General features: G+C 46.2%; 1 protein-coding gene across 2 annotated transcripts in view; it reads right to left on the bottom strand.

The window, feature by feature from the left end:
• Positions 1-8558, bottom strand: part of Spag9 (sperm associated antigen 9) — a 129744-nt gene extending 121186 nt beyond the window's left edge. For both annotated transcript variants that reach the window (XM_051158329.1, XM_051158328.1), the window contains exon 1: positions 8243-8558. In XM_051158329.1, the coding sequence (XP_051014286.1) occupies positions 8243-8545 (303 nt within the window). In that variant the 5' untranslated portion in view covers positions 8546-8558. The remainder of the gene's footprint in view (positions 1-8242) is intronic.
• Between the last annotated feature and the right edge of the window lie 8183 nt (positions 8559-16741).

The raw sequence follows: 16741 nt of genomic DNA, 5'->3' as shown, positions 1-16741 counted from the left end.
AATTGCATCCTGAACAACAAATACACTCAGCCAGTTGAGAGGTAAACTTGGATTGACAAGGTAACTGCTGCTAAGCTTGATGACTTGAGTTCCAGCCCAGAAATCCATGGGGTGGAAGGAGAGAGCAGATTCCCAACAGGTGTTCTGATTGCCACACGCACACTGGTAGCATGTGCATGCCACCTCTCAACAATAAACAAATATAATTTTTAAAAAGTTTTAAAAGAGGGCTGGAGAGATGGCTCTGAGGTTAAGAGCACTGACTGTTCTTCCAGAGGTCCTAAGTTCAATTCCCAACAACCATATGGTGGCTCACAACCATCTATAATGTGATCTGGTGCCTTCTTCTGGCCTGCAAGTGTATATGCAGGCAGAGCACTGTATACATAAATAATAAATCTTTTTTTTTTTTTTTAAGTTTAAAAAGGAGTGCTAGGCCGGGTGTGGTGGCGCACGCCTTTAATCCCAGCACTTGGGAGGCAGAGGCAGGCGGATCGCTGTGAGTTCGAGGCCAGCCTGGTCTACAAAGTGAGTCCAGGATGGCCAAGGCTATACAGAGAAACCCTGTCTCAAAAAACCAAAAAAAAAAAAAAAAAAAGGAGTGCTAGGGGAGAAGACAGCTTTTATGAAGGCCAAGAGGGAATTAGAAATGTTTAGTGTGGCTCTAAATAGATGACACTCACAAGGCAGGGACATCTACATTCAAAGCCTTCTATTTAGGAACTTGAGTCATTTCAAGAAACTTCGCTAGAAACACTGAGAGGTTTTAAGTGTGGAGATTATCTGTTCAGATTTCCTTGGCTTTCTTCTTTCAGTACTGCAAACGAACCCAGGGTATGGCACATGACAGGTAAGTGCTCTACCTTGGAGCTACACACCAGTTCCAGACTTCCGTTTTAGAGAAATGGAAACTCTATAGGTTGCCCATACTGGAAACAAAAATCAGTCCTTCATTCAGAAATGCTCAGTGGTGGATAACACAAAGTTTCTGTTCCAAGGAGGTAACATGCAGAGTGAGAGAGATTGATAGCCTGTCCCATAATGGTGGAAACGGACTTGGAAAGGGACTCAAAACACAATGACAAAGGAAAGGCAAGCACTGTACAAGCTTGTAGTCTCGGCAATTTGAAAGATTAAAATATGTAAATGAGATAAAAGAATTTAAGAGCTTAGGCAATATGCCACCCCTCCCACTCCCCCCAAAAATCAGAAAAAAAGAACAGGGAAAGAAAGTAGAAATGCATGGAAAGTGAAGGCAGAGTTCCAGGTCTGGCACTACACGTAGACCTTGTCTGAAAAAAAGAATAATAAGCCAGATGTGGTGGCGCGGGCCTTTAATCCCAGCTCTTGGCAGACGGATTGCTGTGAGCTTTTTGAGGCCATCCTGGTCTAGAAAGTGAGTCCAAGACATCCAGAGTGGCACAGAGAAACCCTGTCTCAAAAATCCAAAAATAAAAAAAAATAAAAAGTAATAATAATAGTAAAAATATACTAAATAATAATAATAATAATAATAATAATAATAATAATAATAGAAGTGAGGAAGAGCGGAAGTAAAAATTAGCCAAGTAGCCTGGTGCAGTGGGTGGTGCACACCTGTAATCCCAGGGGCTCGGGAGGCAGAGGCTGGTGGATCTCTGTGAGTTCGAGGCCAGCCTGGTCTACTAAGCAAGTCCAGGACAACTGAGACTACACAGAGAAACCCTATCTTGAAAAAACCAAAAACAAAAAAAAGGGGGGGGGGGACCAACTCCACCAAGCTGTCCTTTAACATACACACAAACACATACTAATAAGATATAGCAAATTGCATATATACAACAACACCCTGACAGCCACATAAACAGACGAATAAAAGTGCTGAATCTTCAGCCGAGTGTGGTGGCACATGCCTATAATCCCAACACTCGGGAATTAGTGTGTGTGTGTGTGTGTGTGTGTGTGTGTGTGTGTGTGTGTGAACTTTTTCCTAATAATAAACAAATGGGATAGTTGCCCATAACAGTTTAGTGAAATGGGGCTGGAGAGATGGCTCAGCAGTTAAAGAACATGTACTGCAGCTCTTGCTCTTCCAACTTCTATTCCCAACAGCCATGTCAGGCAGCTCACAATAACTCACTTGTTCGCTCCAGCTCCAGGGGTTCAATACCTTCTTCTGGGCTCCAAGGCACCTGCACTCTCATGCACATTCCCACATACATAGTTAAAAATTAAATCTTAAAAAAAATAAAAAGTATAGGCTAGAGAGATGGTTCAATGAGTTAAGAGTACTTGCTGCTCTTGCAGAAAATCCACGTTTTGTCCCAGAACCTACTACCCACAACTCCAGCACCAAGGGGATCCCACGCTCTCTTCTGCCACCTTTAGGCATCAAGATCTAAGAGGTACAAATACTACATGCAGACAACAAAGACCTTTCAAAGAAGGTCTTTTTGAGGGAAAAAGAAATTACCAACATTGGCTTTCAAAAATACTAATTCAGCCAGGCGTTGGTGGCGCTCCCCTTTAACCCCAGCACTCAGGGAGGCAGACAGGCAGATCGCTGTGAGTTCAAGGCCAGCCTGGTCTACAAAGCAAGTCTAGGACAGCCAAGGCTACACAGAGAAACTCTATTTCGAAAAACCTAAATTAAAACAAACAAACAAAAAACCTCATTTAGCCAGGTAGTGAGTGGTGCATGCCTTTAACCCCAGCACTCAGGAGACAGAGGCAGGCAGATCACTGTGAGTTCGAGGCCAGCCTGGTCTACAAAGTGAGTCCAAGACAGCCAAGGCTACACAGAGACACCCTGTCTCAAAAAGCAAAAACAAAAACAAATAACAATAAAAGTACTCATTCTAGCGGAGGGTGGTGGTTATGCACAAAGGAGGCAGAGGCAGTGGATCCCTGTGAACTCAAGGACAGCCTGGTCTACAGAGCAAGATCCACCATGGCCAGGGCTACAGAGAAAAACCCTGTCTCAAAAATTAAAAAAAAAAAAAAAAAAGATAGAGGACACCCACTACCTTCTTCTATAGCATCCCCATGTACACACAGGTGCATGCACTCACACACACTGACACACAAATAAACATATCAGTCCCTGGCACACACCTTTGATCCCAGCACTTAGGAGGCATAGCCAGATGGATCGCTGTGAGTTTGAGGCCAGCCTGGTCTACAAAGAAAGACTAGAACTGCCAAGATAACACAGAGAAACCCTGTCTCAAAAATGGTAGCACATGTCTATAATCCTAGAACTTGGGAGGAAGGGATAGGAAGACCAGTAATTCAAGATTATTCCTAACTACATGAGTTCCTAGGCTAGCCTGGACTACACAAAGCTGTTTTCAGAAGTGAAGGGAAGCATTCCAAAATGACACTGACCTTTTTTCTAACAGAATAAATAAAGAAGTCAGCACCAAAGTTGGTTCTTGGAAAAGAGAGAACCCTTTGTTACACTGAAGATATAAAACATTTTATTGGGCTGGAGAGATGGCTCAGAGGTTAAGAACACTGCCTGCTCTTCCAGAAGTCCCGAGTTCAATTCCCAGCAACCACATGGCGGCTCACAGCCATCTATAATGTGAAAATAAATAAATAAATCTTAAAAACAAAAAACAAAAAACAAAAAACATTTTATTATATGAAGCAGAACTCAGGTTTAAGAGAAAAAGAAATATCCGAGAAAGTAAGACACACCCAAGAGCACACAGTCACAGTCACAGCAAGTAATACATACCCAACTGTGTATACAGGCTCCTCAAGAAAGATTCACCCAGATACAGAATTTTATATATTTAATTTATGTATTTTATTTTTAATTGTATGTGTGTCTAAGTATATGTATGCACACCACATGCATGTATGAGCCTGAGGACATCAGAAGAGGTTGTCATACAGGCTGTTATAGGCTGTTGTAAGCTGCCTTGTGGATGCCAGGAATCTATCAAATTGACAGAACTTAAAATCACCTGAGATGGGCCTCTGGGCATACCTATGTATGGGGCTTATTTAGACTACATTGATAATTGATGTGGGAAGACCCATTTTACTGGCGACAAGAACATCCCCTAGACAAGGTTCCTAGAGAGGCTGAAACTTACAAGCATGTGTTCAGCCTGTCTCTAGCTGTGCGTGCAATGTGACCAGCCTGCTTTACGCTCCTACTGCCTTGACTTCCTTGCCACTGACAGACTGACTTTGAACTGTGAACTAAAATAAGCCCTTTCTCCTTTAGGTTGCTTTTTCTTTTAAAGATTTATTTTGTGTGTATGAATGTTTTGTATGTATGTATGTATGTATGTATGTATGTGTACTGTGGGCACCTGGTGCCCATGGAGGTGAAAAAGGGCATCAGATTACTTGGAAGTGTAGTTACAGACTGCTGTAACCCCACCACGTGATGATGGGAATCAAACTGGAGTCCCATGTAAGAGAAACAATTGCTCTTAAGTGCTAAGCTATCTTTCCAGTTCCCTAGGTTGTTTTTGTCAGAGTATTTAATCATAGAAACAAGAAACATTCATGTTCATTGAAACTCTATCTCTAAACAAATAAGTAAGGTGAGAGCAATTGCAAACGACATCTGGCGTCAACCTCTGGCCTCTCTGCATGCACACACACGAGCACACTCACTAATGAACATGAAAACCACACACATACAACATTTTTACAAGTTAAAAACTTTTTTTAAGTTTTGTTTTTGAAACAAGGACTTACTCTGTAGATCTGGATGTCCTCCAGAGTGCTGGGATTACAGGTATACACTACCCTTAACTGTTGCTGAACCATCTCTTCAGGCCCTGATAACCCGAGTTTAAACCCCAAAACCAACTTGGTAGAATGAAGGAACTGACCTCTCTGCGCGCGCGCGCTCTCTCTCTCTCACACTCACACTCACACACACACACACACACACACACACACACACACACGGGGGGGGGGGGGGGGGGGGTTAGGGAATGAGCCAGGTATGGTAGCACACAAGTACAACACCAGCACCCAGAAAGCTGAGAAACAATTGTGGCCAGGACTCTGAGGCCAGTAACTTCTAGACCAGCCTTGGAAAGAGAATAAATCAGTCTCAGAGAGAATCATACAATACTTCAGTAAATAACAGACAAGAAAGTCTCGTGAAAAAGTAAAATGTAAACTGAGCATAAAGTTGACAGGAACTAGCTAGGAGGACTGGTAGCGCAAGCCTGAAACCTCAACACTTGGAAGGCTGAGGCAAGAGAATTCAAGCTCAAGGCTAATGTGGGTACAGGGAAAGTTTATGTAGAAAGAAAGCACAGGGCAAGACAAAAGGACAAAGGAAGAGGGGAGGGAAGGAGGAAAGAAAAAAACAAAAGAAAAGGGAGGGAGACAAGAAAAGGAGAGGAGCTAGCCAGGTTAAGCTCTGAGGGGAACATTGGATGGCAAGGGAGCAAGCAACATGAGAAAAGGCATCTGCCAGGCCTGGCTTAAAGAAGGAAAGATGTGCAGCAGGGAACCCAAAGGGAAGAGTGGCAGGGGAAAGGATTTATTAGCATTTGAAACTAGCCCAAATCTAAAACTCTGCCTTTCTTTATATATTTTCTTTACTGTTGTTTGCTGCTGGTGGTAACTTTTTGCACGGCTGGGGTTGAACCCAGGTCGAATGCTAGGCAGGCACTCTACTACTGAGCTATATTCCAGTTCCTAAGACAGTGCTAAAAGGAGTCACTAAAACAACAAACCACACAGAGAGGGTGAGAGACAGAGACACACAGAGACAGACACAGACAGGGGCTCCCCCACGCGCACGTACACACACACACACACACACACACACACACACACACACTTCAAATAAAAGCAAGAAAAGTATAGTACATTCGAAGTAAGTACAACCATTATAGTACAGATTACCCTTCTGCCTCCTCCCTGGTAATTTGTGCAAGCAGAAGATTACAGCGCCTCACAGGCTCTTTAACATCCTCATCACTCCCATACCACCCTAAATTTCCACAAAGGTACCCAGAACTTACTTTAAGCTCTAGAGATGAACAATTATCATGCTTTCAAATTACCCTGGCTGTAAATGCCTCCCCTGGAGCACTTCCGCTCTAAGAGTATGCTCTTACTCTCTGGGTTAAAGGCACTGAGCATTCAGAGAGAGACAATTAAACAGAATCCACTCTGCACACTGGCCTGGAAGACTAAACTTCCAGCTTGTCGTCTTACTTGAGTGCAGATGCTGTAGGAGTCTTGTTAGTGGTTTGGGAAGTGGATCACCTAGTATTTCATCAACATTCTCAAGTCTCAGGTCAGGAGTCTACCCAAATGTTTCATTATGGAGATTTGACAGATGTAACTAAGAATGTTTAAACTTTTAAGAAACTCAGTGAATAGTTATTTTTAAAGTCATTTACTTAGAGCCAAGCATGGTGGTGCACGCCTTTAATCCCAGCACTCAGGGAGACTGAGGCAGGCAGATCACTGTGAGTCTGAGGTCAGTCTGGTCTACAAATTGTGTCCAGGACACAGCCAAGGCTACACAGAGAAACCCTGTCTCAAGAAGAAGAAGAAGAAGAAGAAGAAGAAGAAGAAGAAGAAGAAGAAGAAGAAGAAGAAGAAGAAGAAGAAGAAGAAGAAAAGAAACAAATATGAAACAGAGCCTAGCAGTTTTATTTTCTGATTCTACAAACTGTGACAGATGGTTTCCTTGGAATGTGTGACCCTGAAGTTTAAGGCTTGAGGGAGCCTGTCTCTTTAACAGAGGTGACAGGCCACACTGGGCCTGCTCCTAACCTCTGTGTATATATGGCCCGCTCTCTTCCAACTGCATCCACATCATGGCAGTGGCCTGTATCAGCAGAAACAAGTGGCAAGCAGTCTCAAAGGACTTGATGTTTTATAAACAGCACCAAGAAACTAACAAATTGTTCTTCTCGTCTTTTTTTTTTTTTTTCAAACCTTTCTCTCCATGCATATTTAAACACATACTCTTGAGATAAAGTCAGTTTTGTTTGGCAAATTCAATACCATTCCTTTGAGACAGGTGGACTGCAAAAATCTTGAGCGGAAAGCACCACTATAATCAGGATTTTTAAGAAAAAAAAAAAAAGAATCATTTACTTGAATGCAGATGCACACATAACAAGATACGGTGCTGCCTATTTAGTGCTAGGACATGAGCTGCCAAACAAATCTCACATTCTTCAACTGTGTTGTGTACTTCTGAAAAACAACACGTGGTTCTTTCGATAATTAGTCTCCCTTAATCATCAAGTATTTAGCTAGGTGTTCTAGATGTCTGGGAAGCAAAAACAAGGAGGGCATTTTGACTGCCAAAGAAGTTCTTCAGAAATAATGCCAAGGCACTCAGCCTGAAAGCTAAAATCCTTAACTCGCTCAAAAAGCCAGAGGATCATTTACAGCCCAGTGTTCCAAAAGGCTCACACACTCAGGTGATAGTGCAAAGGTCACTGCTCAGGTGTTCAAGCTAAGAGCCAGCCAAGTGCACTATCAAACTGCAGTATGCAAAGCAAACGCAGACAGGAAAAGTGTTGCAACACTCACCCACACCTACTCAACCCCGCCCCCCCCCCCAGTCGTCTTTATAAATAGAGGAGGCTGTAAGGGAACTGTCCAAGGTTATCACCTGATACGAAGGAATGCCTCGGCGAGGAACATTAATAAACGAGTGTACTTTATGTACTTACTGGGCACTGATATTCGACATGTAAGTGGTTGACAACGTGTTAAAGCAAGGTATATGGGGCAGAAGACTTCCTTCTCAAAAGGACGTAAATGTCAGGAAGAAACTGACCGAAAGAGGGAGATTTCTAACTTGCCAAAGCAGCAGCAGCCCCCTGGGAAGGTACCTACGCCAGCAGAACTCTTATGGGCAAGACAGTCCTGCCTCCCCCCCCCCCCCCACTCCTGGATGCTAAAAGTTTGAACCCGCACCCGACTATCCTACGGTGGTCGGAAACTTCCCTAAACAAGAAGCAACCAGACACCCTCAAGTCTCCGCCCTCGGGCAGCCCCAGGTGCCCTCATGCCAAGGGTGTCGCTTCCTCCCGGGGCCTTCCCTCCCACTTCACCCCTCTCCTGGACACTCGCTGGGCCGGCCTAGGCTTCCAGAGCCTGCCACGGTCCCGGGGTCCGGAGAGGATGTCGAGCACCGCTCGGAGCCCTGGCCTCAGGCCTGCCCTTCAGGAGGCCACCTCGGCGCGCCCAGCGTCCCCAGCCCGGCCGCGACCCCCGCCCCCCCTCCCGCCCCGCCGGTCCTCACCTCCTCGGCGTGCTTGCGCAGCGCCTTCTCCCGCTCGTACTGGGTGATGAGCTGCTCGTTGTCGTCCCGCAAGAGCTCCAGCTCCACCTGGTGCTCCTGGTCCTGCGCGAACACCGAGTCCAGGTTCTCCAGCACGGCCACCACCAGTGGCATCAGCTCCTTGACCACCTCCTCGTCGTAGCGCCCGATGAGCCGCTCGAACTCGCGGTAGATGGAGCCGGCCAGGCCGGACACCCGCTCTGACATCACGGCCCCGGAGCCTCCGGGTTCCTCCTGGTACACCACACCGTCCTCCAGCTCCATGGTGGCGGGCGGGCGAGCGGGCGGCCCCGGGTGTCTCTGGCTGAGGGGCGGCACGGGCCCGCACGGGACGTGCCCGGGAGAGGCTGGGACTGGGGCTGGGCCCCGCGGGGTTGGGGGTCCGGGGCCCGGGCCGAGGAGGGGAGGGGTGGGGGTGAGCGCACTCGCCCCAACCGCTGCTGCACCAACTGCCGGGGCGGCCGGGCCGCGCGCGCTACGCGTCACCCGTGGGGCGGGGCCGGCGCCGCGTCGCCCCCGGTGGGCGGGGTCCCCGCGGGAGGCCAGGCGCGGCCGGGGGCGGAGCCTTGCGGCTGTGTGCGCCGGCTGTGACGTCAACACTCAGCGCCGCGCGGGCTGAGAGGCGAGAGGTGGAGGAAGTGACAGCCCGAGGCTTGGGTTTGCCGCGTGATCCCAGAGGAATGGGAGGGGCTCTGGACTCTGACAGCCTTTTCCTGATGAGATAGCGAGCGTTCTCTTGCCTTCCTACAAGCTCACACAGCACCTTCGTGGTGCGCCAGACGTTTAGCTTCTGTTTTAACAGATTAAAAAAAAAAAAACACTAGGCCCAGGGAAGTTGTCGGTTTAGTCAAGGTCACGGAGCTAGAACAGGAAAGAGACGGAGGCGAGACTCGAACCATTTCCTACAGATTTCAATGGAAAAAAGAGGAAGAGGGAAGCAACCGTGACTCGGTGGCCTGTCTAAAGGATACGGTTGCCTCGAGTGACATAGTACTGTTTGGTGTTAAGGAAGAGTATGGAAAGCCCGAACCAGAAGAGCAAAGCATCTGGAGAAGTGAAAACGAGTGCTTCCGGCATTTTGCCAAATACTGGGTGCTCCCCGCCCACGGAAAGCATTTCTAGGATGTAGCCACCGCCCCGCCTCCCCTTTCTGATCTTAAGAGGGAGGCGGGGCTGGTAAATGAGAGCCTAAGAAGCACTGGAGGATTTGGGGTGGAGTCTGTGGTGGGAATAAGTCCCATGAGACGTGAGGTCACCCCGCCAGGGAGTGCGTCACTTGTGGGGAATGCCACAACACCCAAGCTCTGGGCGGGCTGAGTCAAAGATCATTTCCCTGAATTTCTCACCTCCCATCTTCAAGTTTGGCGGAAGACACTCCCAAAAGCCCCTTCGCTTTGCCATGGGTGACTCACGAGTACACCGACTCCGACTCATCTAAAAATAAGAGGACTGGTTTTAAAATAGACATTTTATTAGTGAGAAAATCGGCCACCTCCTAGGGTCCTAAATAACCTGTTTGGTGCTTAGAAGTTCCAGATCGTCCTCAAAGTCTCCTACTTTTTTCTTCTCTCTGGAAGCCAAGAAAAGCACTATGAAAGTTGATCCAGTGCCAATTTATAAACGCGAAAGGACACAGATGAAAACTGTCATCAGAGCTGGGCAGTGGTGGCACACGCCTTTAATACCAGCACTTGGGAGGCTGAGGCAGGCAGATCTCTGTGAGTTCGAGGCCAGCCTGATCTACAAAGCGAGTCCAGAGTAGCCAGGACTACAAGAGAAACCCTGTCTCGAAAAACAAAACGAAACAAAAAGTTTAGAGGAAAATGCTCTGAGTTTTTTTTGGATGGTTTTGGTTTTTTATTTTAAAATCTTCTTCTTCTTCTTCTTCTTCTTTCTTCTTCTTTCTTCTTCTTCTTCTTCTTCTTCTTCTTCTTCTTCTTCTTCTTCTTCTTCTTTTCGGGGGGGGGGGGTTGTTTTGTTTTGTTTTGTTTGGTTTTTCAAAGCAGGATTTCTCTGGGTAGCCTTGGCTGTCCTGGACTCAAACTCACAGAGATCTATCTGCCTCCCCAGTGCTTGAGAATAAAGGCATGTGCCACTTACTTTTTTAGGTGTGTGTGTGTGTGTGCGCGCGCGCGCGCGTGCGTGTACGCCATGGACACACAAATAGAGGTCAGAGTCAGTTCTTTCCTTCCACTGTGTAAATCCCAAGCATTCAACGAGTCTAAGACAGGAAAATCAAGCTCCAGGCCAACCTGGACCACAGAGCAAAACTTTGCTTCAAAACATAAAATTTAGGAGAAAAGTCAGTGAAATGGCTCAACAGGTAGGGGCGTCTGCCACCAAGTCCGCCAACCTGAGTTCAATCCTGGGTCTCACATGATAGCTTACTTAGCATATACCAGGCCATAGGTGCAATTGCCAGCATTTCAAGAAATAAATGAAATAATACTATGAATTTAGGCACAAGTAGATCCAGTGGTACCACATAACCTGGTATAAGAGAGTTGAAAGAAAATGGTTTTGAAGTTGAGAACCTTGTAGTCTCATATGGACTATCATTATGATCAGCTGCGGTGGGGGTGGGAACCAACTAATATTTACTAAGCACCTACTGGGTACAAGTTACCACAGTAAAGACTAGTGAGCCTTAAATTTTTTATAGAATTTTGGGATTTGTAAAAGACTGGAGTTTTCCTTCCATTCGAGGATTCTGATGCTGGCGGCCAGCAAGATGGCTCTGTGAGTAAAGACTTTGCTGCAAAGCTTGATGTCGCTCATTCAGTTCCCAGCACACACATGGAAGAAGTAAGGCTGCTCCCATAAGTTGTCTTCTGACTTCTGATACACACACTGTGGCACTTTCCCACTCAGGTATATACACACACAACAAACGTAATTTTAAAATTATAAAGCCAAGCGTGGTGGTGCAGGACTTTAATCCCAGCACTCAGGAGGCAGATGCAGGTGGATCTCTGTCAGTTCCAGGACAGCCAGGGCTTTTAACACAGAGAAACCTTATCTTTTTGTTTGTTTGTTTGGTTAGTTTGGTTTGGTTTTCAAGACAGGATTTCTCTGTGGTTGACCTAGACTTATTTTGTAGACCAGGCTGGCCCCGAACTCACATTGATACACCTGCCTCTGCCTCCCAAGTGCTGGGATTAAAGGTGTGTGCCACCACACCTGGCTGAGAAACCCTATCTTGAGAAATGAAAAGAATCATAGTGCTGGCCAGTACAGGAGTGTATTCCCAGCCCTTGGGAATTTGAGCCAGAAGGGTCAAAAGTTCAAGGCTAGCCTCAGGTACATAGTGAGTTCTGGGCCAGCTTGGACTACACGAAACTATACCAAAAATGAATGAATGTGTGTGTGAGTGAGTGAGTGAATGAATGGTTTCATTGGTCTGTGTTCGTGTCAAAGAAGGACAAGTTTTGATGATGTGACTTTGACTATGTAGAGGAGGCTAGATGACTTGAAAAATTCTGAGGAAGAGAATCAGGAGAACATCATGACACGCCCCCTCCACTGCATACATGACCAAATATGAGCGAGCTCATGTGCTGGGCATCCAAACACCCAGATTGTAACTTGTGTCCTTGTGAGGGTGGAGCTGGACAAGGAGACAGACCCTTTCTTCATTGCCATGATAGAACCGCAGACCTGAAAGGTCCCCATCACCATTTGTCAATACCTGCCAGATGTGACGTTCATGGGCAGGGTGGATGAACCCATCATCGCCAACTGGGTGGAGCTGCTGGATTACAACAAGTAGTTTGCCCTTTTCTATGCCCACTTAATACCTGCATATATAAACTTCACCCTTTCATTTCCTCTATAGATAAGTAAGATAAATAGCCAGTTCTAGTGACACCTGTGTCAGTGCTCATGAGGCAGAGCCAGGAGGATCTCTGTCAGTTCAAGGCCAGACTGGACTATGGAGGAAAAATGAGGACATGATTGGTCCTAGGTATGATGGAGATACTGTGGATGTGAGCGAGAAAATAGCCAGAGGCACCTAGAAAAGTCCAGAGTGAGCCGGGCCATAAAAGGAGGGGGACAGGGAACAGGAGAGCATGAGAAAGGAACAGGGGTGAGGATGGGCCGGGGGCAGGCCAACCAAGTGATGACCAAGAGAAGAGCTGTAGACTAAGAGGCCAAGAGCAAGCCAGAACTAAAAGAGTACAAAATCAACATGGAACTCACAGAAGCTGGCGGGGAAGGGAACTGAAGCTCAGCCCTTGGGTTGTAGACTTTATTAGAGAGGGAGGGGTTGAGAAGTGCTAGGAAGAGCAACAGGTGCTGAGGATTGTTGTTGGTTTTTTTTGTTTTTTGTTTTTTGTTTTTTTTGAGACCTAACAGACTATTTATTGAGTACCTGGCCTGCCAGAACTACATAATGAGACCGTGTCTCAAAACAAACAAAAATTTCAAAATAAAAATAAAATAGCCTGTTAATATGGCTCAGCACATAGTGGATGGTTGACTTCAGAAAGTCAACCTCTGGAGCAGGCACACACCTTTAATCCCAGCATTCACGAAGCAGAGGCAGGAGGATTGCTGTGAGTTTGAGGCCAGCCTAGTCTACAAAGCGAGTCTAGGACAGCCAAGGCTACACAGAGAAACCCTGTCTCAGAAAAAAAAAAAAAAGAAAAGAAAAGAAAAAAAGAAAGTCAACCTCTGACCTCTAGATATGTACAAGAGCACACACAAGCTGGTGCTCACACATATTCACTGTACATTATATACAAACACACACACACACACACACACACACACACACACACACACACACACACACAGATTAATAATAACTAAAGTCCTGACTCTACTGTTAGTAATAGTAACAGGAGCCTGATAGCCAGCTCCTAATTATGCAGGCAATAGTAGGCCCCTTATTCCCAGAACTCACATCTAAGGCCTAAGGGCTGAGCTTATCATGAAGACCAAGAATTATCAGGGAAAAACAGGTCACAGTGTCGACTTTGGAGTGTTTACTCTTGATTCCTAAAGGGAAGGAAATTCCATTCCAAGAGATTCCTTACAAAACTAGTGGAGACAGTAAGGCAAGTAGTTAGGGGCGGGGAGCTGATGAAGGAAGGAAGGAAGGGAGGAGTTGCTTCCTAACCCCAAGACTTATAATCAGGGCAAGGCTGGAATTACCAGGCCAGTTGTGTAGCCAGCCTTATGGAACTGCTAGGGTTATTTCTATCTGGCTCTCTCTATATATCTATATTTTTTTTTTCTTTGCTTCACACACTTGCTTTCCCACCTAGGGAGAGAGAGAAAGTCGCAGAAAGAGAAATCGAGCTCCTAGGGCTCAGGTCTGCCAGCATGGCTGTGTGCAAAGCCAAGTGACTCATCCGTCTGTACCAACTGCAACATGTCTGGAGAGGCAGTTTGGTGATGGGAGGTTGGGCTCGTGAAGACGCCAGTGTTTTTCAGAGTGCTCCATGGCTTTGCCTTCGGAAAGTTTGGTTGTTGCTGTTGTTGGCAGTGCTATAACTCCAGCCCAGAGCCTTGTACGTAAGTGCTGTCACTGAAGTGCACCTGTGTCCCCAAACAGCCTTTAAGCAGATTTCATAGGATGGCCTTACAGACCCATTCTTGTTAAGAACTTAGCTCTTGCCAGACACAGTTGCTCTCACCTGTAAGCCTAGCACTGCAGAGGCGCAGATCAAAAATTAACATAAGAGGCCAGCCTAGGCTATGCAGGGAGTTCCAGACTAGCAAGGGCTCAGAGACGCAGAGTAAGATCCTGCTTAGGGGAGGGGAGAAAAAAAAAAACCAAAACAACAGAACACTAGTAAGCTAGCTAGAACCTGCCCTCATGTTGCCACATGCCCGGGGGGCGGGGAGGGGTGGGAGGGGGTGGGAGGAGTGACTATATATGAAATCACTCTCAAACTGTAAAGTGCAGTTACAAAGGTTAGTGTCAACTTCTATTTCTCAAAAAAGTACAAATATACGAATAATAATGAAATCAAAGGCAAGGTTAACCTATAAGCAGAAACAGGATATGTCAGTGAACTGAGTCACGATACCTTGCTGTTGAAAACTTTGCCATTTAATGTATAGAGCTTATCTAAAAGAGAAAGAAAAAAAATAAAAAAGAAAAACAACAGAAAAAGGGGGCGGCTGGCTAGAACAGGGGTGATGTCTGGTCAGAAGGGAAATAGTCCGTCCAACTGTGCCTTGGTGACCTTTGTCACTTTTCCTCCACCATAGTCATGTATGAAAGTGACTCAGCTTGTCTGACACCACTGGCTTATTTTAAGTAGGGACAACAGAGCCAGATGAAAACCAGAGCCAGATGAAAAGTGTAGTATCCATTTGCCAGCCAAGAGCCTCACACATCAGAAGAGGGAACAGATACTCACCTATCCATGTCTGTTTACCAAGGGACAGCAGACAGTCTGTGGCTTCCACATTTGCTCTTTTGTCTTCCCAGAGGGCCAGACACTCCCAGCAGGACACTTGCTTCTTGCTAGCTGAGAGATTTCAGCCTTGTGAGGTCTGTTTGTCAGCACCGAGTGGCCCCAAACCCATCATTTTGCAATGAAGGGACCATCCACAAACATTTATGGTCATGTTGGAACCAGTGTCCTGAATTAGTGATGTCCAGCTCAGGGCCTCATTACACTTCTGCCGCTTCAAGTTCCCAATCAAAGACCAAGCCACGTGGTTCAGGGGGTAAAAGTGCTAGCCACGTCCTGCAGTGGTGGCTCATGCCTTTAGTCCCAGCAGAGGGAAGCAGAGGCAGGCGGATCTCTGTGAGTTCGAGGCCAGCCTGGTCTATAATGCAAGTTCCAGGACAGCCAGAGCGATTACACAGAGAAACCCTGTTTCAAACAAACAAACCAAAACAAACAAACAAAAAAAAGTGCTTGCCACACTGGGCACAATGGCAAGTATTTTGGCAGATGCCTTTAATCCCAGTACTCAGGAGGCAGAGATAGGTGAATCTGTGAGTTTGAGGCCAGCCTGGTCTACACAGCAACTTCCAGACCAGCAGGGTTATATATAGAGAACTTATTCTAAATAAATAAATAAATATGCTTATTGGGCAAGCCTGGCAACCTGAATTTAATATCCTCCCTCTTACAAGCACATGCATAAGCACACATGTGGGTGCACACGCATCCACACACACTAACTTTCAATATCCTGTTGAACAGGAGACCATGGGTCAGAAAGGGAAAGCTTCAGCCCTGTTGACATAGTTTTTCTTTTCTTTTTCTTTTAGGTTTTTCGAGACAGGGTTTCTCTGTGTAGCCTTGGCTGTCCTGAACTTACTTTGTAGACCAGGCTGGCCTCGAACGCAAAGAGATCCACATGCCTCTGCCTCCCAAGTGCTGAGATTAAAGGTGTGCTTGACATCCTTTCTAATGATCAAGAAAAAGAAGCATGAATTCTAAGGATGGTAAAATTTGTTCTTCAAGCTGACCTCTCTTCTGCTATTTTCCCTAATTTTATTTATTTATTTATTTATTTTATTTTTAGGCGGTGGTGTTTGAAGACAGGGTTGCTCTGTGTAGCTCTGGCTGTCCTTGAACTCACTCCGTAGACCATGCATGCTTGGAACTTAGAGGCTTGCCTGCCTCTGCCTCCCAAGTGCTGGGTTTGAAGGCATGCACCACCATCACCTGGCATGCTTTTTCTAATTTTAATATCGTATTCTCATGGACCCTTTATTCCCAAAGACTAAATGACTGTTTCCTGCCATGAGAGACCACAAATCTCATATGGAGTCCCCATAAAACCGAATGTGACCTATGGGGCCCCCGACTTTGTCTCTCTGGGTACCTAATCCCAAGCTTTTAGTAACGAAAAGAAGGGCTATCCACAAGCTAGTTATTTTTTTTTTTTCTGAGACAGGGTTTCTCTGTGTAGCCTTGGCCATCCTGGACTCACTTTGTAGACCAGGCTGGCCTCGAACTCACAGCGATCCGCCTGCCTCTGCCTCCCGAGTGCTGGGATTAAAGGTGTGCGCCACCACGCCCAGCCACACGCTAGTTCTTGCTATCGGCTTTATGTGTTCTCTTCTCAGGCACACACATGCTCAGAAGGAACTTCTTGTTTAGCTACTTGTGTGTATGGTTACAATAAATGAATCTAAAACTGATTACACGGTTAGACATGCTTAAATCCCAGCGCTTTCGAGGTGGAGGCAAGGGGACTGATCCGAGTTCAAGGCTAGCCTAATCTGTATAGTAAGTTCCAGGCTAGCCTGAGCTAGATATTGAGTGTGTCAGAATGTGTGTGAGTGTGCATCACACACACACACACACACACACACACACACACACACACACACACACACACACAAAGCAATTGTGGCAACACTTGCTTAAAATTCCAGCCTGGGTCATATACCAAGTACCCACCCAGCCAAGACTGTATAGGAAGATGCTCTCATGATAACCCAAACCACAAACAAACAAATAAACCCAAAAGCAAACAAAC

Source organism: Acomys russatus, chromosome 16 (genome assembly GCF_903995435.1).
Source record: "Acomys russatus chromosome 16, mAcoRus1.1, whole genome shotgun sequence".
NCBI classification, from domain to species: Eukaryota; Metazoa; Chordata; class Mammalia; order Rodentia; family Muridae; genus Acomys; species Acomys russatus.
Note: the sequence above shows the minus strand (reverse complement) of the source record. Positions and strands in the feature narration are given on the sequence as shown.